We start from the raw sequence: 27,554 nt of genomic DNA on the forward strand, positions 1-27,554 counted from the left end.
TATTGATTCTTCTGTGTACAAACTGAACAGTAGGGATAAAATATTGCATCCCCGTTTTACCCTTTTCAATCTAAGCACTTCATTCTTGGTCTTCAGATCTTATTGTCCCCTCTTGGTTCTTGTACATTTGCTGTCTTTTCATACAGTTTACTCATATTTTTCTCAGCATTTTGCACCATTTTACATTGTCATACACTTTTTCTAAGATGTCAAATCCTATGAACATGTGTTGATGTTTCTTCAGTTTTGCTTCCGTTGCAATGTCAAGACTGCCCCTTTGGTGCTTTTACCTTTCCTAAAGCCAAACAGATCATCATCTAAAAGATCCTCAATTTTCTTTTACATTCTTATATACATTGTTATTGTCAGCAATTTGGATGAGTGAGCTGTTAAACAGATTGCGCGATAGATCTTGCACTTATCTTCAGAATTGTGTGAATGATATTTTTCTGAAAGTCTGATAGTATGTTGCCTGTCTCAAAAATTCATTAGTCAAGTTGAATGGAATACATTTCTGATTCATTATTTCTTTTTTTAATTAATGCTCTATCAATTGATGAAAACTGCATCAGGATTATCGTAATATTTTATTTGTCTGTATTTCATTTTATCATATGTACTGACTATTTGGGGGGGGGGGGGGTGATGAGAGATTTTTTCGGGGGGGGGGGGGGGGGGGGAGAAAGACAGAAAAAACCACTTTGACATATACACTGCATTTACCCTTGCCCTTTGCTCTGGACACATGCTGCCAGAGTCTTGTTCATAATTTGTATAAACAAGACTCGGGGAGAAATGAATGGGGCGGAGGGGTGTGTTACGTTGCAGAACAGGGTAATAACACTGCAATTACCAATACCAAAACTCATGGTCAACATGATCCACTAGTTGCATATTATACAGGTATGCTGTAGGTACTTGCTAATTTGTTCACTCCTGTGTCCGCTTGAATATGATCTTTGTAGCTACTGAGTTATGTAGGTATAATTTTGGGTTCCAATTGATTAATTTTAATACAGATTCATTTCCATAGAACACTCCAGAAAAATCAGTTTATCATTGGTTCCTGGAATCTGATATTATTTGTTTATCTCAAAAAGATTCAATGAATAATATTCCATGCCACATGCAGAAACTGAGTGAATGTGAGAAGAATGACACCATAAACAAAAAGTCATTAAAAATATTGTAATGTAGTTGTCTGACAATGTTAATTCATTAACTACCATCGTAAAAATGCAATCCTACCAATATTGTAATTATATCAAAAGTTCTCTTCTGTGTTGTAAAATATTATGTTGTAGCACACTTTTCATGAAATATTACCTTTTAACTGTATTATGTAATTTCTCTAAAAGTGTTTAGTAAAATTTTGAGTGTTAAAACATTATATATGGTTGCATGGCAGAGATCATGCAGGCAGTTTTTGGTAGAGAGTTCAGAGCACGTGAATTCATTATTACTTAGTATTTGTACACAGTATACAAATGTTGAAATGTTTTTAGAATTTGCAATGTACAATTCAGTGAGAATTGAAGGAGGTCATCGAAATATGGTGTTTATCTGAAGCAATAAACAGAAGGTAAAAAGCAATGTGGATTTGAGTTATTAATGATAAAGAACGTACCCAGGCAGCAATTAATTCAACCCCTCAAAAAGTAAATTTCATTAGAAATCAATTTCAATTCTGCGTTTCTGTTCCAATCACATCACCCACAAATAATAATTTTTTGCTGCTTGCAAAATCTGAATCTTTGACTTCGAATCAGATGGTACTGTAACAAGCTATATAACATATTTTAGTTTTGTATTTCCTTACGGAAGTGAAGGTATTTCCCCAAAGTTCAAGTCACATACCTAATTGCAAACTGTGAGGAGTAATCTGCAAGAGATTACATATCTGTCCCCATATATTACAGACATATTCACAAAACATAAATAAATTAATGAACAATAAAAACTAGAGTCATGCATAATAAATGAAATCTTTACAGGAATTCTATGAAGTTTATTGGTACGTTTTACATTTTTGGCATATTTATAATACTTTAGCATCACAGCGTATCACAATAAGTTTTGTACATATTGATATATATTTTTTTCCCCACAAAAAATCCCTAAAAACTGCATTTAACCTTAATTGGTACATAATAAAAAAGATCCAGCAATAAATGAAATATGAAACAGTCCTTTTCATGATATTGTCATTATTCCATCCTGGATTTTCCACTGTTTGACATGAGACATTTCTGATCTTATAACATGAAATTACTAAGTTCAATTACCCTTAATACAGATTTACATGCATGTTTCAGCATTTTATGTCTTTACACAACAAAATATTACTTGAGAATACAAAAGCTGGAGTACAGCCATTTCATATGAAATAGCACATAGTTTCATGATGAAGACAACAAAGTAAAATTTCTAATATTCAGCTCCTACTACTAAAATCCCTTTCTCTCTCTTACTGCACTTCCACTTAAATTCTCTGAAACTTAAGCAAGTTTTTCCACTTCTAGTGAAATGATGGCTCAAAACAAGTTGCATTGCATTGCTTGTGGGTGCCCATGTTTTACAGCAGTCCCCATAATGACATGGTGTTCAGGGAAGTTAAGAATTTAAATTCATACAGCATGTGTGTTTAAGCAAATATATCACCACTCATACACTGAGTTATTAATGTTTTTAAAAGTCACTGTAAGGTATGAATAAAATAAATGTAAAATTTCAGATACTTCTTACAACATATTACAGTTGTCTTAACATTGAGCACTTTTCTTCAAATAATTATTTACTGAAAAAGTTCTAAATTATAAGCAGAATCACATGCCAATGAATATACTATTATGGGGCAATATGGATTAATTTTATCACCATTATTTGCTGTCATTAAATATACACACAGTCCATATTTTTAAAATGAAAACTAATAGACAGTATTCACTTTAGCTTTATCACAGAATGTGCTTCTACTTGCTGTAGTTACAACACTAGATACAGCCAGGAACATTCATTTGTTGTTGGTTATCTTGTGATTTAAATAAATAAATAAATAAATAAATAATACAAAAACACAGTAAAATAATAATGTATACTACATTACAGACAGCAAATCTAAATTGAGGGCTGTGTTGGTAACTGTTTCATGTTTAGTCCACAGTCATAGTCAGCAACTACTGATTGAAAATTAGTGTACATCTTGGTACTGAGTCACACTATTTATTGCATAGTGTACAATACTGGGTACTACATCATACATTTCCCCTTACGAATTTTATGCTGCAAGTTGCAATAAATGGAAGTAATAGCACCCAATGTAGCTACAATTGAGAAACTTATTTTCAATTTTAGACCACTGAGTGAGAACCATATTACATACATGGATAGGAATGTTAAGTGAATAAGATTCTAAACCTAGGAATTCTTACCCAACAAAGAGACAGGGTAACATAATTTGAGCTACCTATTATCAGTCAGCTGCAAATGACAGGTACCGAAATAATAGTGTTATTCACATCATCACTATAAAAATATGTTAAAATTACCTTTTTTTTGTTATAAAAGACAGAGTCTACTGATACATTTTAATAACTGAAAAATTCTTGTACAGCAGCACAACAAAAACTATGTTTAACAGGTATTCAACAACAATTATTTATATTCTGCTGCTCTACAGATATTTTTAATGGACGGCTGAACAGTAACTTCTCATAAACAATACGGTCATGACAGCATCCATATTACTGATATGAATCTTCAAAAATCATATTTATCCATCTAATACCGTGTACAACATAGTTACGAGAAAACAATTTTGTGCTTCTGATATTAAGAGGAACACTTTGTAACAAATGTTATGCCTTTTTTATGTTTGCCAAAAGCTATATAGAAAAAAATCTTTGCTACAAATAGTGACAGTCCCAAAACAAACAAAAATTCTACCACCACCTGATAACAGGGAGTAAGATAGCTAGTCCCTTTTATAAAAACTATTAAAGACATCCCATTAAAACATACAAATGTTAAACTTGACCTACTGATTCATTCTACCCATTTAGCAATGTTCATCACAACTGATGAAGGATGAAAGCAAGCTGTAGTACAACTGTAGGGAAAATGTTAGTAGTTATTTGTGCACCACATGGAATGCTCCAGTTTTATTCTATTTCTAATCAGCAGAATACAGATATGTTCAGTAGTATCTAATAAAAAAAATGCCTGTGAGAGAACTTAACCTCCAGCTAGTTTTGTTCCTCAGAAAAGGGGGGGGGGGGCTAGTACTTGGACTAAAAATGAAAGCCTGCGCGCGCGCACACACACACACACACACACACACACACACACACACACACACACACGCACACACACTGAACAATCTCTTTGATAGCCAAAGTGATGCTTTCTTTCTTGTTCTAAAAGTATTGATAATTAGTGACAAACAGAGGTGGATGGTCTGAGATACAGGTGAGCAGCAGATATCACAACCTTACACATTGTATTTGACGCACAGTCATGTGCACAAAATGGTTCAAATGCAAGAATGGAAAGCATAAACACAGAAGATTTTCTTAACAAAAAGTGTTCACTAATGGAAGAACTACAAATTTGTAGAGAAATATTACACAGCTTGGTCCTCCTAAAAAAGATAATAAATGCTAAGTTAATCACATACACAAACTATAAAAATTAACTACACCACAAACACAAGCTGTTGCAGACTTTTAATCAAGTGGCAGTATGGATTAGCACACACATCTGAATAAACTCTGGAATTCTTACTTTATTCATCAGGATGGCTTCTCGAGACTCATTCTTCTGAGCTGCAGGGGCGAGCAGTTATAACTTCTCTGCAACTGGTAACATGCTATGATTTTGAATCTGCCCTAAACCAACACTTATGAAGAAATGAAAAATTTGGAATAAGTATTGACTGCCTATGTTCCCCTTGTGAATTATGCCTTGTCTCTTGCAAAAGTGGCTGTCCTGTATGGTTTTCTACTATATCCATTGATTCTGAGAGAAGTAACTGCCTAGAACCCATATCAGTGTCCTTTTTGCTTTCTGACAGCAATAAACATTTGCTTTGTCTACTGCTTCTGTTACTAAGGACATCTGACTGATTAGTCATGCTACTCTCACCCTCATCAACTTCAGATGTAAGTGATTGTCTAGTCTGTTTGCTATTTTGGCATCTTTCTCTATGCTCAGCCCCTGCAGCCTCCATCTGAGCCACAAAGCCTGTAGAAGAACAAATCTATGCATTAGCACTTACTGCACATATGGCAGTCACAAGAAGAGCAAGAGAACTAATGGCATTCTTTATTTTAAATGATTACTTCCATATTTTTAGGTGCATTAACTGCACAAAAATATATCTGCAAACATATGAAATGAGGTGCAGCCTAAGTAATAATGATAAGTTATTATGCAACAATATTTTGTGACAAAATGGTAACAAAACCTTTGCTACATTTAAAGTTAGGTTGAAACTAACCAATATTTTTAAGAATTTTTTGTTCCAAAGGAGATTTTATAGTTTTAATAACTTCTTGCTTTGCACTTTCACAATTCAGTTATACATAATTGTCCATTAAATTTTCATAATATTCCAATAACCTTAGCAATAGGAAAATTTCCTTTTTTGATTTGTAAGAAGCTTTCAGGTGGTTCCCTAAGTTGCTTTCTGCTCAGTGTGTGATGTCCAATTAACATCACATCATTGGGAGATCCTGTTAAAATCAGTTTCTACATGATGTGATTTAATGTAGTTATGACAGTTACAATGAAACTGAGGAAATGTGCCAATTTAATATGAAATTAATCAACTAATTAACAATATTTCTTAATCAACTAATTAACAATATTTCTTGATAAAGTTTCACAAACTTTGCTACAGCCAGTCCCAAGCCTGGCTGAGAGAGGAGGAGGACAGGAGTAACACTTCATTAAAAAACTAGGTTCACCTGGCCTGGGTGATGGTACTTGTCAGGTCCCCTTGCCAGGGTGGTGATGAAGACCTCAACAGTAATGAAGGTGGATATGCAGATCAGAGGTATGGCAGAACTGGCAGCCCTGCTTTTGGGGATAATATAAAAGCTCAGTATGTGCTGGACCTTTAGTGGAAACTGAAATTCAGCACCCAGTGGCTATTCTCCAGGTTAGGGGTGGCTGCAAAAGGTGTCTGTACTAAGGTTAAGGGCAGCCTAAACTGAACTCTGGGGCTTACAATCTCAGTTTTAACTCTGAGGAGTGGGCTATGCTCTCCCTCCCAACTATCTTCAACTTAAGGCATGATGAAAACACATGCAGAATGTACGACTCACACAAAAACACCTGCCTGGAATGCTAAACATCAATACACTTCTGACTGGAAACATTGTAAAAAGCAAAACACCTGTATACGGCACTACAAGAGACCAGATGCCTGGATAAGAATCCATTTCATTCAGAAGAGTTTATAAAAGGTAAACCTGTGATAAAAATAAGTCCAACATACTGATCCTGGGGACAGCCTTGTAGTCAAAAGGAACAAGACTGAATCGAACATCAATTTCACCTTCCCACCGAGAGGATCTCGCTCTTGTCCATTCGATCTGCAAATAAAGCTTACACTTTTATCAATGCACATGCCCCCATAAATGAAGATAACAAGAGAAACCCTGAAAGGTAGATGACTTCTGGGAAACTCTCGAGGATGCAACTTCCAAAATCCCTCAACATCATGTAAAAATCTTGCTTGGAGATTTCAATGCTCAGCTGGGCAGAGAAAGTAAATATGGAACAGTTGTGGGAAACAACCTGAAACATAGAAGAACAATTAGAAGTGCTGAAAGCCTTATTGCTTTTTGCAGATAATTCAACCTGAAACTAATGTCCAAGACTTGGGTCTCTCCCAACACGACACTTGGGGAGTGCCAGATCGACTGAGTCGCTATAACAAACCAAATCATAAGGAAATCCTGAACATCACAGTGAGAAAAAGTGACAATATGAAATCAGACCACTACCTTTCAGAGATCAAAGTAAGATTCCAGCCAAACAGACCCATATCGAGAACAAGCAGGAAGCCCAAAATCAGTATAGAGACACTGAAGCAGAATCAAGATAAATACCATGAAAACCTTTCTGATATCGATATAAATGGCTGAGAAGAGATCAGAGAATACTTGATCACAGCACCTGAAAGTTTAGGAAACCCTCCAAGAAAAAGGAAGCCCACGTGATGGAATGTAAAATGTGATGAAGCACTTGAATGAAGAGTAAAATCCTGGAAGAGGTGGAATCCCAACAAAACTGAGAAAAACTGGGAAGAATTCAGGAGTGAAAGGAAAGAAGCAGTCAAGATCATAAAACAGCTGAAAAGAGAGGACATGACACATCTAGGGTGGAAAAACTGGATGAACAGTTTATAAATAACAATATCAAGGTGTTTTTATTGAACCATAATAGGGGAGCTCCAGGGTATCAACTGCCAAATCTATGCTTTAAATGTACAAATGGTAGTATAGTTACTAGCAACAAAGAAAACTGTGAGCTCTTGGTGAACGATTTTAATGTGTCGGTAAACTGCAAAGAACCTTTGGAGAGACAGGGTGCCACGAAACTAATCCATGAGAATCCAGATTCTAAACTGACAAGTCTGGAAGAGATCAAACAGATAATCAAAGAGCTCAAAGATAACAAAGCATTAGGGGAAGATGGCTTGTGGCAGAAATGTCGAAAGTCAGAGAAGAGATCACTGCAGAAAAAATCCATCACCTTATAGAAGAAATATGGAACACGGGACAGACCCCAAATGACTGGAAATATATAAAAAAGGTAATTGAATGGATCCAAATAATTACACCACTTTCAATCACTTATAAGATACTCTCTGAAGCTCTGCTGAGCAGAGTTGAAGAATAGGCTGATCACCTCACTGGAATATACCAAGCTGGTTTCCAGAAAGGAAGATCGTGTGCCAAACAGATATTCAACATAAAATGCATTCTGCGCACAAGAGCTGTGTGGAACCAGAAAATTGTGGTGATCTTTGTCAACTTTAAAAATGCATGCAACTTGACAGACAGACAAACATTATTTAGTACCCTGGAACAGTCTGGGGGAAAAAATTAGAGAAGTCTCTGAACAAACACTGATAGGAACCATCTCCAAAGTCAAGTTCTTTGGAGAAATTTTTGAAAATTTCTGATCTGTTTGAAAGCCTAGCAGGGGTCAGAGGAGACGGATTACACCAATCCTCTCTCACATCATACTAGATAAAATAGTGAAAACTTGGAAAGAGGCTCTGAATTTGAAAGGAATAAGAGGAATATGCCTTGGGAGGGAATAACAGAACCTGGACATCAAGTGTTTAGCTTTTGCCGATGGCCTTGCCCTCTTAGCCAACAACCAAGAAGTTGTTCGAAACATGCTTGAGTCTTCCTGAAATCGCAGAACAAATGGGTCTTGAAATCTCCTACGAAAAAATAGAATATACAGAACACAGGAACTGAAGTGAGAGATGCATGGAAGTAAATCATAGGAAGATTAAAGAGGACAGAGAAGTTTAAATACCTGGAGGAATGGATCCAATGTAACAGACTGGATACAGAGGCAAACAAAGGAAGAGCCGGGAAACTAGACCTGGCCTACAAGCTAACACAGAACAAGTACAACAAACAGGCATTACCCTACAAGGTCACAATCATACACTATAACTCAGTAGTACAACCTAGTACAACCTGAAGGATTGTATGCTTTGGAGTGTCTTATTTCAAATAAGAAAGGGGAGCTACAAGAACTTGAAAAGAAAAAAAGGAAGATTCTGAGAAAAATACTTGGACCACAGAAGACTACTGGTGGGAATTGGAAAATGAGGAAAAACAAGGAACTCTACATACACTGAAAAGACCACAGACACAATGAGGAAACAGAAGTTGAAGTTTTATGGGCAACAACTAAGAACAGATGAAATGCAGACTGACGAAAAGTGCCTTCACCCACATCAGGGGGTTAAGAACCACATGTAAATGGCTAGATGAGGTAAACAGGGATGCTGCGGAACTTGGAATTACGCCGCAGTTAGTGGACAATAGAAGACAGTTCAGAAGCAAAGATAATGGTGTAAAATCATTTCAAGACAAACGACCAAATAAGAGGCCCAAACGGATAATTTCCAAGGAGTAAAGAAAAAATAAATAAATAAAAATAAAATAAAGAGGTTCTGTAAGCAGAAGTTCTTTGTGGTCCATAGTTGGCCAAGGTCAGAAATTAAAAAAAAGTTAAAGCCTTCTAAAAGGCTGCTACACACAAATTTATGCTCTCAAAGCCTAAGCTGTTCAGTCATTTAAGAGCAGCATATTAGGCCTAAGTGATAAGTGACAATTACAAGGCACCAGCGTACTGTCAACGCTAATGAGAGTTTATTTGTTTTGGCTATGAAACTACATTTAGTGAACTGAGTCATCAACAGGCCTGATTTAAAATCTAAGAGGAAGGAAACAATCACTCTAAGGAATTTTTATACCACATTACATTTAGTGTGTTTATACCAAGAGGGACAAACAAGAGTTTATCAATTTATTCTGTGAACATTTGGTTTTAATGATTTTTAGCCATAATACAAGACATATCCCTCTCCTTAGCATTTTGTATCCTGCTGCAAGAGACAAAATCAAGAGCTGTGGAGACAGTTTTTTTGTATTGTCTAATTTCTAATTCTTCAAAAAGAGAAAAATTTAACACTATCTGGACTAAATAACTAAAACAGTGGGCTATGAAAAGTTAGGTATAAGAATATCCCTTAAACCACAACTATAATCTCAAAAATCGTCACAAAAGGATACAAACACCAGCCACCTTGCACTTTTTGGCAGAAGTTTTAAGTTTTTATTTGTAGTTTAAAATATCACATTCTTTGGAAGCACACGCTACAAAGTTATACTGCTGTTGGCATAACTGTTAACACAAGTTGTGTAGTTTGCCCACACAGCAAAGCCAGACATACACATTTAGTGACATTTGAAGGACAGTTATGAAGAAGTAAAGAAATATTGCACCTGAAAACTTTTTTTGGTAAACAATTAGTGCAGATGGAAGTAATTAAGGAAGATGACAGTTTAAAGTCCCACTGACAAAAAGGTCATTACAGATGGAGCACTAGCTAGGATAGGACAAAGATAGAGAGGGGCACTGGCTATGAAATTTTTTAAAGAAACCATCCTGGCAATTGCCTTAAGTGATTTAGGGAAACCAGAATACCTAATCTGGATAACCAAGCAGGGATTTGACCTTGCTCATCCAGAATGCAAGCCCAATGTGCTAACAACTGCACCATTCTGTTTATTTATTTAGAGAAGTTGATTCATGACTATGAACATGAAACTCATACTAAATGTTCTTGGAATAGAAAAGATTGGAAAACATAGCTACAAACGGAAATGCAGCAATATGAAAAAAACAACTTAAGTATAAAACACCATAACAAGTAAGTTCCCAGCTTTTGGAAAAGGATGGCTACTGGTAGTGAACTGTAGATCAGGAAATGCTAATTCGATGAAAATTTACATTAAATTGAGAAAGGCGTAAGTAACCAACAGATAAGACATTACACAAGAAACTCATTTATCTGGCTCTCATTAACCTGGATTTCCAGTTTATCTGGATTTTTTTTGCTTCCTTTTCCATTTGTTTTAACACAAAAATGTGCAGCATGCAGCAAGCTTCCAGATACGTTACTAGAGTCTGTGTGAATCTATTCCTTACAGCGTTAAAAAGCTGTACCAGTATTGTTCTTCTGTTCCCATGTTTGAGTGTATGTGTGAGTGAAATGGCTTTGAAGCAAACGAAACTGGTTGTGTTTAAGGACAAAAAGTTGTAAGCAGTACACAGAGCAGACAAGGGGAAACTGCTGAAAAATGTAGTAGCAGAATGTGGTATAGGGATATCAACTGTGTCAGAATGGAAGAAGAACTGAAAAGAAACTGACTATTCTGCTTCAAAAGATGACTCAAGGCAGTTTGCCGAATTGTAGTAAAATAACGAAAGCCAGAAATGAAACACTGGTTGAAGCATTAGTTGTTTGGTTCAGTGGGAAAGAGAGACCATGGTGTTCTGATATTGGGTCAAATCCTGCCAGAAAAGGCAACCTATCCAATGACGATCCTAACTACACACCCAAACAATATTAGTTGGAAAGCTCATCATGGCATACCCCAGCTTTCGGTGAAAGTTTTTTTACGGAATACAACGGCTGTAGAAAATTTCATAAAAGAATTTCAAGGTGTTATTTCCTCCAAAAACTTAACTACAAACCAGATTTAAAATGCGGATGAATCTGGACTTTTTTATCGGATGCTACCTAGTAAGATGTTGGCTTCCACATTAGAGCAGAGATGTAACAATAGAGTTAAAGTTATGGTTTGTAGAAATGCGACCAGAATACACAAATTCCATTGCTGTTGATAGGAAAATCAAAACATCTTCATGCATTGAAACATGGTCATCGGTCCTGTTTGTCAACTATCTAAAAATCATAAAGATATGCAGGGATGAACAGTGGCATTTTAAAAAAACTGGTATAATGATGATTTTGTGCCAAGTGTGAGAAAATACTGGTTATTGGCAATGCACTGTCGCACCAGGGAGTGGACCAGGTTGTCAGTGGTGACATCAGTGTGAAGTTCTTCCCTCTTAACATAATGGTCCTTCTACAACCCAAGGATCAAGGCGTACTGGAGTGCATCAAAGGGGTATACAGAAGACTGCTACTGTGTAAATTAATTCAAGAAGGGAAGAAGGTGGTGTGTTTTGTGTATTGAAATTGGTAAATATCAAATATATGAATTTTATGGTTGCATCTTCTTGGGATTAAGTTATTGAACTACTGATTCTGAAGTCATGGAAAACAGTATGGCCTGGTATTTGTGATTCAACTGCTGAAATTTGCGAAGTCTGCAACATTCCTGAATTTATTTAAATGTTACCACACATTCCTGGTTGTTTGGATGCAAGAAATAGTTGCAGAATGGCAGCGAAGCTGGTTACAGCATGACGACTGATGACAAAAGTTGTATTGCTGCCTTTTGTACTACAGAGAAGGGCAGTGTTGATGAGGTGGACAACAAAAGCACCTTTTCAGGGAAAGAAATAATTCCTCATGGGGATGCAGTGGCATAAATGGTAAAACTAGTAGGTAACCTAGAATGGACAACAACTCCAGCCGATCTGATGTTAGTGAATGGCTTACAGGATCATGTTGCTCTCAAACACCACACAAGCTTAGAACACAAGAATTTTACACACTATAGCTGTAAATAAACTAGAGTAGACTGCAGTAAATATAGAGTTCAAGTGTCAATGAAGCTCTTCTTCTTAGTGGCAAAATAATGGGTTTGTATATTGTCGTACATATCAGTTTTGCATGTAGTAGAATATTTCCAGAAATCTTGATATTTGTTGATCCAAATTTCATCTGGTCCCACCTAGTTGAGATAGAATGAGGTTCTTGTATATGCAGAAACTAATAGAAGACTTCTAAAAGAGCAAAAATTTCATGACATGAAAATGATGATTAAAAACGGAAAACAAAGACATGAAGTATAAAGTATAAGAAAACAGACAAAAACATGATGAGAAAGAAATGACAAAAATGAGTTGAAGTAATTAAAAAACTGACAGGGGAAAGTTATACGATTGTCTTCTCTTCAGCAAATTTATCTATGAAGTCTGGTACAAAGACTGCTATCACTTTACTCCAGAGGAAAGTCTGTAGACACTTTAGAAGTGGTATATTCAATGTTTGGTGCATGATTAATAGATGTTAATGGTAAGCCTAGGTGTCTAGATTACAGGGAGCCTTTGATGGCACTTAATGGCCTAGTATTCTCAGATCATTAAAATAATTTCTGTATTCTACCAACTTATACAACTCAGTTAAAATTTATATTTATGAGTGGCATTTTTGTCGGCCAACAATATCAAGACTGACAGGAAAACAACCTAAGGTTCTTGTTGTGGGACAGGATTCTAGAACATATTTTATATCTGCTTCCTCAAATTACACAAGACGAACTATTGCTTTTGCTGATGATTTGCTAATATTCCAAAAGGAAACAGTGCCTCACAGAAATGCAAAATGAGCCAAAAATGAAAAAAATTCATTTCGATGAGCAAAAGTCCTCTTACTAACAAGAAAAAGAACAGAACATAAGTCTATACCTTCTTGAACAATACTGAAATGATGCAAGTTGACTTACTAAAATTACTTGGAATAATTGTTAATGATAACTTTAGGTTCAACAATCACACACAGCATGTCACAGACCATTGTACAGAATAAATGCATGTTATCAAAACAGGTCAGATTTAACAGGGAACTTGGCACCAAGAGTTTACAAATAATCTACAGGGGTGTTATTAACGATCTTATCATACACATCTCCATTATGGATTAACACTTTAATCAGACAGTCCAACTGCAATAAGTAGAAACAAGTACAATGATTAAGTAATATCAAGATTATCAAAGCCTACAAAATAGTATAAAATTAAACACTATGTATTTAGTCAGGTATAGCACCAACAATAATCAAATTAAAAAAAATTCCAATTGAATACAGTTGGAAAAATTAAACAAGAAAGAAAAGTTGGGATGCCATTCACCATAAAAACTGACTTCATATGGCTCCTATAATTCTTCTTAACAAAAGTATTAACAAGCAAAGTACTCACTGACAGTATACTACTGTAGAAGGAATAGGAGCAGGAGTAGCAATTCTCACCTACAAAATGTCAGTCTCAATAACAAAATGTAAACAGAGCCATGAATACTCAATGAGACAAAACACTTTATTATTGTAAAGGTTCTTGGCAAGCTTAACACATTAGACAGCTTAAAAAACAGCAGTAATAAGACAGAGTGAAGCAACATTATATTCTTGGAGGAATCCAAACCAACACAACAGTCTATTTGAACAAGCATGAAATGAGACTTGAATGTTGCAAAAGAATAATTAGTTTATAGACTTTACATGGAATGAAGCTCACACATACATTTATCTACAGAAATGAATTGGCAGACCAGCTGACCAAAGAGGCATGCAGTTCACACAACACAAATTCCATGAAACACAGCTCTGGAAGAATAGGGGGCAACAGAAACAAAAGGAATGATTACAAAATAACATTTTTCAAAAGGCATGAAAGACATGTTTAAATTACGAATGTCTCACAGCAATGCAATGGGACACAGAAAACTTAATGTTACTATCATTGATTCAGAATAACCAATGATGCAATAGTACTGAAGACAATCAAACTGTGGATGAAAATAACATAGCACAGCAAATACTTGAAACAACAAACAAAAGAAAAGCTAAAGTTGAAAACTGGCCAGTTAGCAAGAGTGAAGTGGTACAACTGTTTTCAAAAATACATATGTAATTACATAATTCAATGGAATTTCCAAAAGTTTGAATCTGAATAAATCACCAATTGCAGCACAAAATCTGAACTAATTTTAAAGCTTAAGAGAAACAATGAAAGACTCAAAATGTCTGTTCTGTATCTACAACAATGATTCTAATTAATGAACCACCAGTAGTATTCCTTTATAAAATAGAGTGTATTAATGAAATTTAGAAAGATGCAACAGCTTATGATGTCGTCATTAAAAAGTACAGTGAATTATAACTACTAAGAACAGGGACACAAGATCAGTGCATTACATAGAAATTGTGAGAATAGCTCTGTAAATTTAAACAAGAGTTGATGAAACCCAAGAACGCAAATCTGATCACTTGTTCTGTATAGCCAAATGCACTCAAAGTGAATGAATATTCATTTGTAACTACATCAAAGACCTAGAAAATAAACAAATGTAAAGATACTTACATGACTTACTAGTCAAACTGACAGATCAATGTTTATCATTAAATATCCTAAAGGATGTGATATAATATGGTCAGCTTTCAGTTATCCTAGCTGATCAGCAATATGCATATCAATGTCAAAATACCAGACCACGCAATTGTGTTTATTATTGTCAGGAACAGCCCTTGAGCTGCACACTGTATAAAGAAGATATGATGTAATATGCCACCATCACTGTGGTAATTACTGGTGAATCACTAGCTCAGTCAAGGAGAATATGGAAAGGAGTTGGCAATGCCTTGATTTTCACCTTAACTTACTTAGGTAAATTGGGAAAACCTGAATCAAGGTCAGTGGATGGAGATTTGAACCCTTTGCTATCTAGATATAAGTCTAGTCTTTTAATGCTAAATAACTTCACTAATTTTGATGGAATTTTCTACTTTGGAAGAACAGTTCAAAGACATATCAGGTAAAACACTGTTTTCATAGTGCCATCAAATAAACACTTAATAACTGACCCAAAAAGTCTTCTCAATATGCAATGTCACTAACAGCTGACAATTATCTTAGCCGAGTCAAGGCATCATTCTGCAGCAGGACAACACCTTGTCTCGGCTGATAACCTGAGAAAACTTCATCATCGAGATTCACTGTGAAAGTCTGCATTTCCATATAGACAACTATCTTACTGGGTAAGAGTGATGAGCATCACAAACGAAGACCACAGAATTTTTTTATTTCCCTCAGATGCAATCAACAATTGGCAACAATGACACACACACTTTTCCTGTTACTATGATACTTACTCTCTTTCTAAACCTCAGTGCTGAAATGGATTACGTATCTGACTTGTACCAGATATTAATATATATATTAAGTCTGAATTTTTCTCCTTTCAAATACTTAAGACCGTTACCTCACGTAAGTTATGAAAGCTTGCCCTTCTGTCAAAAACTTCCATTAACATATATGCACATTTAGTTATTCTGTTTCAACATCCATTATACACCTCGAAAAATGTTCATCATCCCTCATTTCGACTCCTGACAATTCTCTCTCTTGTTCATATGGACAGACTCCACAATCAACTTCACAACAGGAAGGTAGAACATGGTTCTCTTTGTATAGGAGACTGAAAGGGCAATCCACATCCTTAAAAAGCATAGAATAATAATAATAAATGTGTCAATGTAGAAGAGAAAAAACTAAAATGTTTACTTAGCTGTTGATCCATTTTCGTCCATAAAAAAATTAATGATAATGACAAAAAGAAAACCTATATGTGCAAGTGTAAAGTTATGTACTTAGCACCTGATAGAAAAGAGATGCTCAACTGAATCATTAATAAATCAAGAAATTTATCTATTCATCTGGTCCCAGCATTGAATGAGTAATATTTTGTTACAAACAAGTTTTGTATCACACATCTACACAACAGCACTTCTGTCTACACAATACTTTCGGTGGTTTCATCTTATGTGCTAGAGCACTCATTCATCACAAGGCAATTCAACTGTACATGTTTTAAAATTGGCTCCTTGATTCTAAAATTCTCGAACTGCAAAAAATATTTGTTCAAGAAACTGAAAGCAAGCATTAAATTTTTTCTGTCACAGGTAGAAAAACTATTTTACATGTAAGTGAAAAGTGAAAGTTAACAAAAGGGGAATAGTTATTCACCTCATGGCAGAAAGAATGATAAAGATAAGGGTCTGTTTGCAGATAATTCATCATTTGTTCAGCCATAGAGTGAGAGTGTCTTTTTTCTCAGCATGAAAACCAGATTTCCCAGAATTTACAAGAAGACACTGTTCTGTGTAAACGCAGTAATTATAACCACAATTTTTACGAGTTAAATACTGTTCCAATATTTCTTGGTCTTCTTAAATAAACATGTGCAGACCTAGTTCACCTTTTAAAATTAAAAAAAAGAGTTTTTAGAATTCAATAGAATTTCATATAAAAATGTATAAACAGGGGCCTATCTACTACAGTGTTACAGAAAAAACTACAGCTCCGTACATTTCAGAAGCATGTAGTTTTAAATTGAGCTTTGGTACACCCAAGAATCGAGAGAAAAGCTAAGATATTTATCTCCCAAAATAGTTTAAATTCACATTTAGATCACTGCTGCTTCCCCACATCAAAATGTGGTCCCAAAATAAATGAGCTTTCTGAGTACGGCAGAGTTCTTAAGTCTGCCAGCACTTGCAGAGAAATTGGCAAGATAATTTGTACTGGCAAGCTATAAATGCGAGTAAATTTAAGCATTTGTATAAATGCTTGCACCCTATCTATAAATCTTTACCTGCCAGACGCAGTTCTGCAGCAGCTAATGTCACTTCCATTGCTAACTTTCCAGCTCGTATTGCATTAACTTCTATTGGGTTCCACAAAGAACACATAAAAAGTGTAAAGCAAAACAAAATAGAAGCCACAGCAATAACCACATCGAGTATCTTGTCATAAGCTTCTGGCGCATCAAATACTGTTGCACACACAACTGCGACGAAGAACAGCACAGAAAACACCCAGTAAATGCGGCGGGATCTTCGAAGCTGGCGAAGTGCGCTGCCACAAACTGCCACTCCCTCAGTCAGAGCGGGTATTGGATCCGGCTTTGGTTCATCTGGGGGGGAAAAAATGAAATTTATTTGTAAGCATACTCAGCAAAGAGCTGGAAAGGATGTGTGCTTGCAGCAACACAGTTCTACAGGAAACAAATTTAGCTTAAGTCTTCATGTGTGGCTCCCACTTGATTATGAGAAGAGAGGCACATGAGAGAACAGAGAACTAAGGAAGAAACTTGAGAGAAGATGTGGAAGTACAACAGAGTCACAAGATGTACAATGACAAAGGGCATAGGAAATGCAGGAGACAGTTTGTCAGGAGCAGCATATTGCTTAAATGATCAAGGAGTCTTAGTAAATAGTGTAACAAAAAAATTGTGATTTTACCCTTATATCTAAAATTGCTTAAAATTGTGAAATATTTAAGTATTATGGTCCTAATATTAATCAGATTATAACTTAATACATTAATTGTAACTGGTCATGTGTGTGAGATTTGCATTGGTGTGTGTGTGTGTGTGTGTGTGTGTGTGTGTGTGTGTGTGTGTGTGTGTGTGTGTTGACTATTTTCGACAAAGGCTTTACTGGCTGAAAGCTCACTTTCTGACAGTCTTTTTGTTGTGCCTATCAACAACTAAGCATCTCTATTATATGGTGAGTAGCAACTATACTTTTCATAATATTGTTAATTATAACACAAATACACTTCAATGGAGCTGGAGCAGTAGCCCAAAAGAAAATTATTTAATTCAGTCTTAATATCCACCATGCATTACCCACAACACATTTACTATGCTGTGACAGGGCCTTGAATGCTTGTGTACCCACATAGGTGACTCTTTTCACTTCTACCATGGATTGCTATGGAGATACAAATATCTTGTAACTGGGAAAGGGAAATATATCTAATAGCATGAAAGAATAACAGTCAAGTATTATAAAAATTACTGTACTGTATTAAGGAAAGTTATTATAAGTCCATAAGTATGAGTATTATGTCCGAGATTAGCAACTCCGATAATAAAATTAAAACAATTTGGAATATTGTTGAAAGGGAAACAGAGCAACCAAGAACACAGAAAGACAGTATTACCATCAAACTGAATGAAAAGTTTATTAACAAAAAGTCAGAGGTTAAAAATATTTTTAATAATGATTTTCTATATGCTGTCGAGAAAATAGGATCAAGTCCTCAAACTGGGGACATATCAAAAATGGGGTGCCACAAGATTCAATCTTGGGTCCCTTATTGTTCTTAATATAGACTCACATTCAGAAAAAACAGAACACCTTGAATGACTAGAGACAGAATGTTCATATTCAGTGGACATGTACATTAGTATGGTCTGCAGGAATGATTAGGATTTCAGTCACCTTGGTTCATCGTGTGTCCTGTTGCCTAGTAGGTGCATGGTCTGCCATGGGCCCTGATAACATGTTCCATGCATAATGGCATTGACACATATAAGATGCGAATGGGATCCTGCGGTATAGCCATCCATGCTGCAGCCACCTGATTCCAAAGTTCATCTGTGGTGGTTGGCATTTGGTCACAACACTGCACCTGTCATTTCACCATATCCCAGACATTTTCGACTGATGATAAGTCTGGTGATCTGTCAGGCCAGGGAAAAAGGCTACCATCATGTGACACCAAGATGACGTGTTCATGCAGCAACATGTGGTTGTGTAAATGTCTGGCTGAAAAATGGCATCTGAGGCTTTGTGGACGAATGGTATGGCTACAGGTTGCAGGATGTCATTCACATAGGTCACACTGATCATAGTGCCCTGGGCATGCACCAACTGTGATTTGTGGTTGTACCCAACAGCATCCCACATCATAAGGCCTTGAGCTGGCACCAAGTCTTGTGCCAGTGCAGTCACTGTGATGCCACTCCCTCCGCCTGCGGTGAATCGAAATGTGGCCATCATTGTCAAACAAACAGAATCTGAATTCTTCTGAAAACACTATCTGATGTCTTTCTTGTCACCAGTGATGATGTTCTATGTACCAATGCCGTCTAGCATGTTTTTGTATATTCGTCAAAGGAAGACGGAGAAGGGAACGAAGCACACTGAACCCCTCCATAATAAATGGCGATGGACTATCACCCCTGAAAGTGTATGATGTGTTCCACTAGAGCCGAGGAGGCCACATATCTGTCCTGCAATGATATTGGATGAGACATTGATCATCTTGGGGTGTGATCTGGCTGACGTGATCTGACCTATCTCGTCGTGTTCTATGGCCTTACATGAACCATTCTGCACACACCTGTTGCACTGCTGCAGCACTCTGTGCCACACAAGCAGCAATTTCCCAAATGGATGCACCACATTCTTTCACGCCAACAATGCCCCCTCTTTCAAACTCACTGATTTGATGGTACAGTTTGCTTATACATCTGCGAGGCCTCCTGCACGTCTGCTCAGGTCACACTGATCCATTCCCTTCAGTTTATAATGACAAGAAGAGCCGCCAGCACATTTTAACGATAGGTGGTGCTGCACAGCGATTTCGATGTTGACCTTGAATCTTCTGTCCGACATGGTTCAAAAGCTTATCATTTCTGAAAAACATACTAATGTACATGTCCTGTGAATATGAACATCCTATCTCTAGCAGTTCAAGGTGTTCTGTTTTTTCTGAACATGAGTGTATATTAATGACTTGCCACTCTATAACCACGAAGATGAGAAGCTAGTTCTTTTTGCTGATGATAAAAGTATAGTAATTGCAACAAATAAACAAGAATTAGCAAAGAACATTGTAAATAATGTCTTTCAGAAAATTATTAAGTGGTTCTCTGTAAATGGGCTCTCATTAAATTTTGATAAAACACAGTATATGCAGTTCAGTACAGTATATGGCACAACATTATTAATAAATATAGAGCTTGAACAGAAGTCTGTAGCTAAGGTAGAATATTCCAAATTTTTGGATGAGTGCATTGATGAAAGATTGAATTGGAAGAAACACATTGATGATCTGTTGAAATGTTTGAGTTCAGCTACTTATGTTATTAGGGTTATTGCAAATTTTGGCAATAAACATATAAGTAAATTAGCTTATTGTGCCTATTTTCATTCACTACTTTCATATGGCATCATGTACGGGGGTAATTCATCATTAAGGACAAAAGTAATCATTGCACAAAAGCATGTAATCAGAGTAACAGCTGCAGCCCAGCCAAGATCACCTTGCAGACATTTATTTAAAGAACAAGAGATATTCACAATAGCTTCGCAATATGTATATTTACTTATGAAATTTAACAATGAAAACAATCCACTTTTGACAATAAAATGTAATTGGATAGACAAAAAAATCTACTCACCAAGTGGTGGCAGAACAATTCTCATCCGTCTGGTACATCTACCCTGATCTGCAGCTCTGGGTGACATTTCCAAAATCTACCCCATTCCCTAGACCTCTCTAATCATTTTCTTTCATTCCTTTTCCTACACCTTCAAGCATTCAGCCTAAAGAAGGAGCCACTGACTCTGAAAGCTGTCTGATTATAACCTCCTTTTACGTGTGTGCTCTGCTGCCACTTGGCGAGTAGATTTTTTTTATCTATCCAATTACTTTTCAGCTATGAAATTTGTTATTTAACCCATCCCAATCCAAAAGCAATAGTAATGTGCATAGCTTCAACACTAGGAGAAAAGCTGGTATTCACTACTTTGGGTTAAATCTTAACTTTGGCACAGAAAGGGGTGAATTATGCTGCCACAAAAATCTTTGGTCGCTTACCAAATTGCATCAAAAGTCTGACAGATACGTATTCATGAGCTATGGGACAAATATTAATCTAATCTAATATGAAACAACTGTGTCATTGCATCACTGATTTTCGTCACAGTATTACATTAATTCTTTTCCATATTGCTTGAGAAAAACAGAAATATTGGTAATGAGCAAGGGCATTAATGATTTATGTAGTGTGGACACAAGATTGTTAGTTTTAGGAATTTTGAAATATAACATTCTTAATTTTAAATCATCTGTCACAGTTTATTCTACAACACAATATTAATACTAATGAAAATTATGGATGTGATGCAGGATCCAAAACTGAATTTTGAAGTTAACATGTATAGGAATTCCGGGCCATCAATTTACTCTAGAAAAATATTGACACATAATTACACTGCTACCTAAAATAAACTATGCAAAACAGTTTCTCATGAATAGCATAGTTAATGTTTTTTCTTTTTTTTTTAGTTAGAAACTCTTTCTCAATACTCTATTCACCACAGAAAATCGATATATACAGCCACCTGTACCTGTGTGATGGAGGTAAAGGTAAACCTACATTCTCAGAGCTGTTCACTAGAGCATGCTGTGTCTCCAACAGTGAATACAACAATGCAGCTTGTGTGCACTGTCCAGTCTGTCAACATGCCTCACAGGGAAATTTCATGCTTAGACTGTGCTTGCATTGTCACTTTACAGCAGGAAGGGTTATCAGCCAAACAGGTGTAAACCACATCAACATCATTCAAACATTCAACCTCTATCATGAGAGACAAAACATTGAACATCTGTCTTTGCAATAGTCACTTGTGGCCAACTACACTAGCTAAATTTACAGTTCATAGTTATCCTGAGGAGAATGCAACACAACACTAGGTTGCCTTTTTAGAAGTATCTGGGAGTGCTGTACCGATCTAGACAATGCTGTGGTTGAAGATGGGCAAGGGAACACCTGGAACTGAAACTGAATCAATATTGTTGGGTTTGTTTTATAGTCTAGGGCAGGATTTTCCTGATATATGATGATTGACTTCCAATTTCAAGGGCCCAGATGCCAGTGCATGTCTCAAGCATCCCATCATGATTCAACAGGGTGGTCAGTCATATTTAGGCCTGGAATCATGAACTGATGTTAAGATATCTCACTTCACTATCAAGTTCACTTTAAAGGCTGTGCAATACTGGGACAGGATCATTCATCTTATTTTTCAGTCCTATTGTGAACGTTTAAGCAACATTTTTATGTTTTGAAGCTTTAATGTGTGAGCATTTTGCACCACCTTCCTCCAGTAGGCAGGAATCCAATGAACTGAATGAACTCTGTATCTGCAGATGTGAATCTGATAAAGTGTGTTTGGGGTCATCTGAAATAAGCACTGCACTTGGAAGCCTCTTCACGCAGTGGATAATGCATGGGTTGGAGAACCACGGTACTGAATGTTACCCAGCAGTAGACTGGCTTCATGGATGTGCTACAATGGGCACTTTCAGACAGACTAGTTTTATTTTAGCTATTGCTTCTTATTATTATATAATAAGGTTATCACTTTAGTTTCATTAGACTTATTATTTAATTTGCAGCTTCAACTGGAACAAGCATCACCTCAGCTAGCATGGGTGGTGGGTGGAGACATCGACGAGGTAGTGGAAAATGGTAAACAGTCTTGATGTAGGGGCTGGAAACAGGAGACAGGGCAAAAGCAGGTGGATGGCAAGGTGCACAAGGGAATTAATATGCAGGTACAATCCCCAGCTGTTAAACCCAGAATGTTTGAGGTTATAAGAGTGAGTGGTGCAACAGATTGTGAAGAAGAAGTTGAACTGGCTATTCATCTGGCTGGATGATTGGTTCATAGACATACTTACATAGAATGCTCTGTAGTGGCTGCAGCGAAGTTGGCAGACAAGACATGAGTTTTCATAAGTGGCCCATCTCTGAACAGTAAATGACAGTGACAGGTTAGGACAGGAGATGGTGGGCAGTTGTTGGATTTGCACATGAATGCCCCATGACCTCTGCGACAGTAATTTGTGAGTAAAATGGACACATGGGTGGCAAAGAATGTTAAGTATCTTGCATGGGTGTTGGAACACCTCTTTGGAAAATTCATGTGTGACATACTTATCCTTGTTTCAAGGAATGGAATAATGTAGCCAGTTATGGGTGCTACTGAGCAATTAATGGAATATCCCTTTGTGGCTCCTCATGAGAATGTGCAAGGGGTCCTGGGAGATAAGGTTTGAGACAGCTGCTTCTGGACATGATTTTTGAAGGAAAATAGGGAGGCTCTTCTGTTTGTTACATAAAATAGTTGCTGTTTCTCTCTAAGCAGGTAATTTGCAGGAGGAGTGGCTAATGGCTTGTTAGAGGACTTGGTACCACAGTAGATAAATCCGCTCCGAACCCTACACAAAAAGGCAAAGTCTTCATGTTAAATTATTTTTTGTCTCATATTGAAATTGTGCACATCACACGTAGGGGCACTGAATACCACTGAAGAGTAAACTTTATTGGGCTTCTAACATTATGGATATTCCATCGGTAGATTCAGCAAGACTTTCTAGTTTATCTTTACAATCTGGTCAAACTGTTCACACAATATTTTTCAATAGATAACATCTGTAGACACCCTGTAAGTCCTATAGATAACAGATATAATACAGATTTTACAGTTTATCAAAAATTATCTTCAATGTTGGCTTATAATCAAATTTGTAACTACACAATTATCAAGAAAACATAAATTTTGAAACAGAAAAATGCTTATTACTTGTAAACAATCCTCTGTCAACTGACATCACAGAAATAGCCATGTTAATGTCAATAACAAACTAAAAGATGAAAATTACAAATTGTGCAAAAATGTTAAATTATTAATTAAATTTATCGTTTGGAACATTAGTCTCATCTGATAACTTAGGAGACAGAGACACTGAAATGCTTCCTAGTTTTTTTGTCAGTTCTATCCCAAACAGAAAATAGCCAAATTTGAAATCAGAAAATTGTGTCATAATTTTGAATTCAAAAGCATAGTTGGCTCACAAAACAGTTCACACCAAAATTACTTTATTATTTTTAAATCCTAATAGGCAACATAAAACAGATATAGCCTATTCACAGAAAAACACAAAACAGCAAAACACCTGTTTGACAATCAAACTGGAAAAAATTCCCAAATCATATTAAGTATACTATTGTCAACACGAAATAAAATCATATTCCCATAAATAATTACCAATAGCTATGGTAGGTGTTATTTTCAAACTATAGGTTCCACATTGTTGTAGCTTTTGTAACAGTATTAGCATGTGTAAAAAGCGTACATAGAAAAACCAGGATAACAACTCCAACCTGAACTTGAAGATTTTACGAGATCTTTGGCATATCGATGCAGACGACACACTTGATTGTCGGGGATGCTCAAAAGTGGATGTATGTCAAAGGGTCACTCTATAAATTGTTGTCATCACTTACATATGTGAACGTTGTAACCAGTTGTGAAAGTGTATCAGAACATGCAATTAAACCATCTGGTGGAAAATGACATCATGGCCAAGACTGAAACTTCCTGGCAGATTAAAACTATGTGCTGGACTGAGACTCGAACTCGGGCCAAGACTATTTATTTAAAGGCAAACGTCAATTTAAAACTACTACCAGAACCTATTTTTACAAGCTTGCACAAGAAGAAGCAGCAGCCTTCGAGACACGTCAGAACTTTAACAACGTCAAAAAGCTAAGTACAATTAATTCAGCTATGCCTTCTTCGCTCTGTATAAATTTAAGTACTTTAGGTTGAGAACGAGTACCAAATCTGGTCATACTCAAAAAGGTATAAGGACAGGTGGATGAATTGATGTTAGAGGCTGTGTGTGTTAGAAACCCAAGTACCATTCTTACTGTTCACTTTTGCTGAATGAAAACTTTATGAAAGGAGAGGTACACAGCAATCACTCGAAATCCCATTAGTTTTTATTACTCTTGCATATCTAGATCTTGCTATTAATAGCCATCTTCAGTGCATTTAAGTTACAATCAAACAAACTCATGGCAGTACATGTCACCATACGATCTTACTGGTGTATATATTTATAGCCGAAATCTAGATATGTAAGAGTAATGAAAACTAATGGGAATGTGACTAATTGCTGTGTGCCTCTCCTTCCTTACAGTCTATGGTAGCTTTGCACAATACTTCCTTACAGAATCAAAATTGGTAAACACTTTATACTTTAGGAGCACTTTCCCAGACGATTATTCCAAAAGACAATAGGGAATGAGAACATTCAAAATAAAACAACTCTCTGACTCCATTCTAACTTCTTTCTCAGATGAACTCCAGGTAAATTTACACTCAGTATTTCATTTCGTATCTTATTTGGTACCTGCAGGTCATTTTTAGTTGTTTGTAATTGCATAATACGAGGCGTGTTTTTTAAGTAAGTACCATTTTGAAATTAAAAAAAAAAAGACATGCTAAGATATCTCAATAATTTTATTTTTACATGAAAGCCTGTACGTTAATCTATGCACTGATGCCATTACAGTCTGATTCTTCCTTGTTTACGTAGTGTACTGAGTGTTTAAGATGCCTCCGATAATCGTGAGTCCCGCTGACAGTAAATTACGGACTGTTATAGGATTTCTTAGTGCTAAAGGCCTAAAAGCGATTGATATTCATAGTGATATCTGTGCAGTTTACCGAGAAAACTTTATGAGTGATGGAATGGTAAGAAAGTGGGTGAAAGCATTTAAAGATGGCTGCACAAATGTGCATGATGAACAACGGAGTGGGCGTCCTTCGGTCATTAATGAAAGTTTGGTGCAGGAAGTGCACAATAAGGCGAGAGAAAACAGACGCTTTACGATTTCCTCCTTGCGGGATGACTTTCCTAATCTTTCTCGTAGTGTTTTGTATGGCATTGTGACCGAGGACTTTAATTACCAAAAATTGTGCGCAAGTTGCGTACTGAAAATGTTGACGGATGTGCACAAAACCAAACGTTGAGACAGTGCATTGACTTTCCTTGAGCGGCACCACAATAACGGCGATGATTTCTTAAGCCAAATTGTTATGGGTGATGAAACATGGGTGGCCTATGTCACACCGGAATCAAAGCAACAGTCCATGGAAGTTGAGCAAGGGCATCGTTTTGCTGCAAGACAATGCCCGTCCGCATGTGGTGAATCAAACCAAAGATCTCATCATATCTTTTCGATGGGAAACTCTAGATAATCCTCTGTACAGCCCCGATCTTGCGCCCAATGACTACCATCTGTTCCTGCACTTGAAGAAACACCTGGGCAGTCAGCGTCTTCAAGACGATGACCAAGTCAAAACAGTGGTGATGCAGTGTTAAACAAGTCAGGTGGCAGACTTCTATGAGAAGGGTATTCAAAAACTGGTACAACATTATGACAAGTGCCTCAATATTGATGGAAATTATGTAGAAAAGTAGATTAAGGCACAGGCTTTCATGTAGAAATAAAATTATTGAGATATCTTAGCACGCCTTTTTTTAATTTAAAAACGGCACTTAAAAAACACACCTCGTATTAGTTTGACTAATCAAATGCCATTCTCAATGTGTCCCCCCCCCCCCCCCCCCTCCCGGATCAAGATACTTTTTAACAGTGAGATGGTGTATTTTCTTCTACAGATATGGAAAGGTCATTCAATTTTGAGTATAAAAGTTGTAGTACATTTATCCATTAGGGGTGATACGTCAAGTGATGTTGGACAAATAAGACAGCAAATGGTTTTCACACACTTTGACTCCACTAGCATCTATTTAGATACAATACATACAGTACTTATACACTGCATAACCATAGCTCATGTTCATATTAAAAACAATTTCAATTTAGTAAATATAGGTGGACTCTTACATTGAAAATAAGAGCAACCAGCCACTTTTTACAATACTATTTATTTATTTAAATAGCGCCAATATTGGTTTTTTGTTGTTGTGGTCTTCAGTCCTGAGACTGGTTTGATGCAGCTCTCCATGCCACTCTATCCTGTGCAAGCTTCTTCATCTCCCAGTACTTACTGCAACCTACATCCTTCTGAATCTGCTTAGTGTATTCATCTCTTGGTCTCCCTCTACGATTTTTACCCTCCACACTGCCCTCCAATGCTAAATTTGTGATCCCTTGATGCCTCAGAACATGATCTACCAACCAGTCCCCTCTTCTTGCCAAGTTGTGCCACAAAATCCTCTTCTCCCCAATTCTATTCAATATCTCCTCATTAGTTATGTGATCTATCCACCTAATCTTCAGTATTCTTCTGTAGCACCACATTTCGAAAGCTTCTATTCTCTTCTTGTCCAAACTATTTATCATCCATGTTTCACTT

General features: G+C 36.5%; 1 protein-coding gene across 1 annotated transcript in view; it reads right to left on the minus strand.

Annotated features, from left to right (window-relative positions):
- Positions 1–1,997: 1,997 nt before the first annotated feature.
- LOC126095231 (putative neutral sphingomyelinase) overlaps positions 1,998–27,554 on the minus strand; it is a 117,039-nt gene continuing 91,482 nt past the window's right edge. The window contains exons 7-8 of the mRNA XM_049909977.1: positions 17,168–17,488; positions 1,998–5,241 (exon numbers count right to left, since the gene is read on the minus strand). Coding sequence (XP_049765934.1) covers positions 4,868–5,241; positions 17,168–17,488 — 695 coding nt within the window. The 3' untranslated portion in view covers positions 1,998–4,867. The remainder of the gene's footprint in view (positions 5,242–17,167; positions 17,489–27,554) is intronic.

Source organism: Schistocerca cancellata, chromosome 8 (assembly GCF_023864275.1).
Source record: "Schistocerca cancellata isolate TAMUIC-IGC-003103 chromosome 8, iqSchCanc2.1, whole genome shotgun sequence".
In the NCBI taxonomy this organism is placed as follows: Eukaryota; Metazoa; Arthropoda; class Insecta; order Orthoptera; family Acrididae; genus Schistocerca; species Schistocerca cancellata.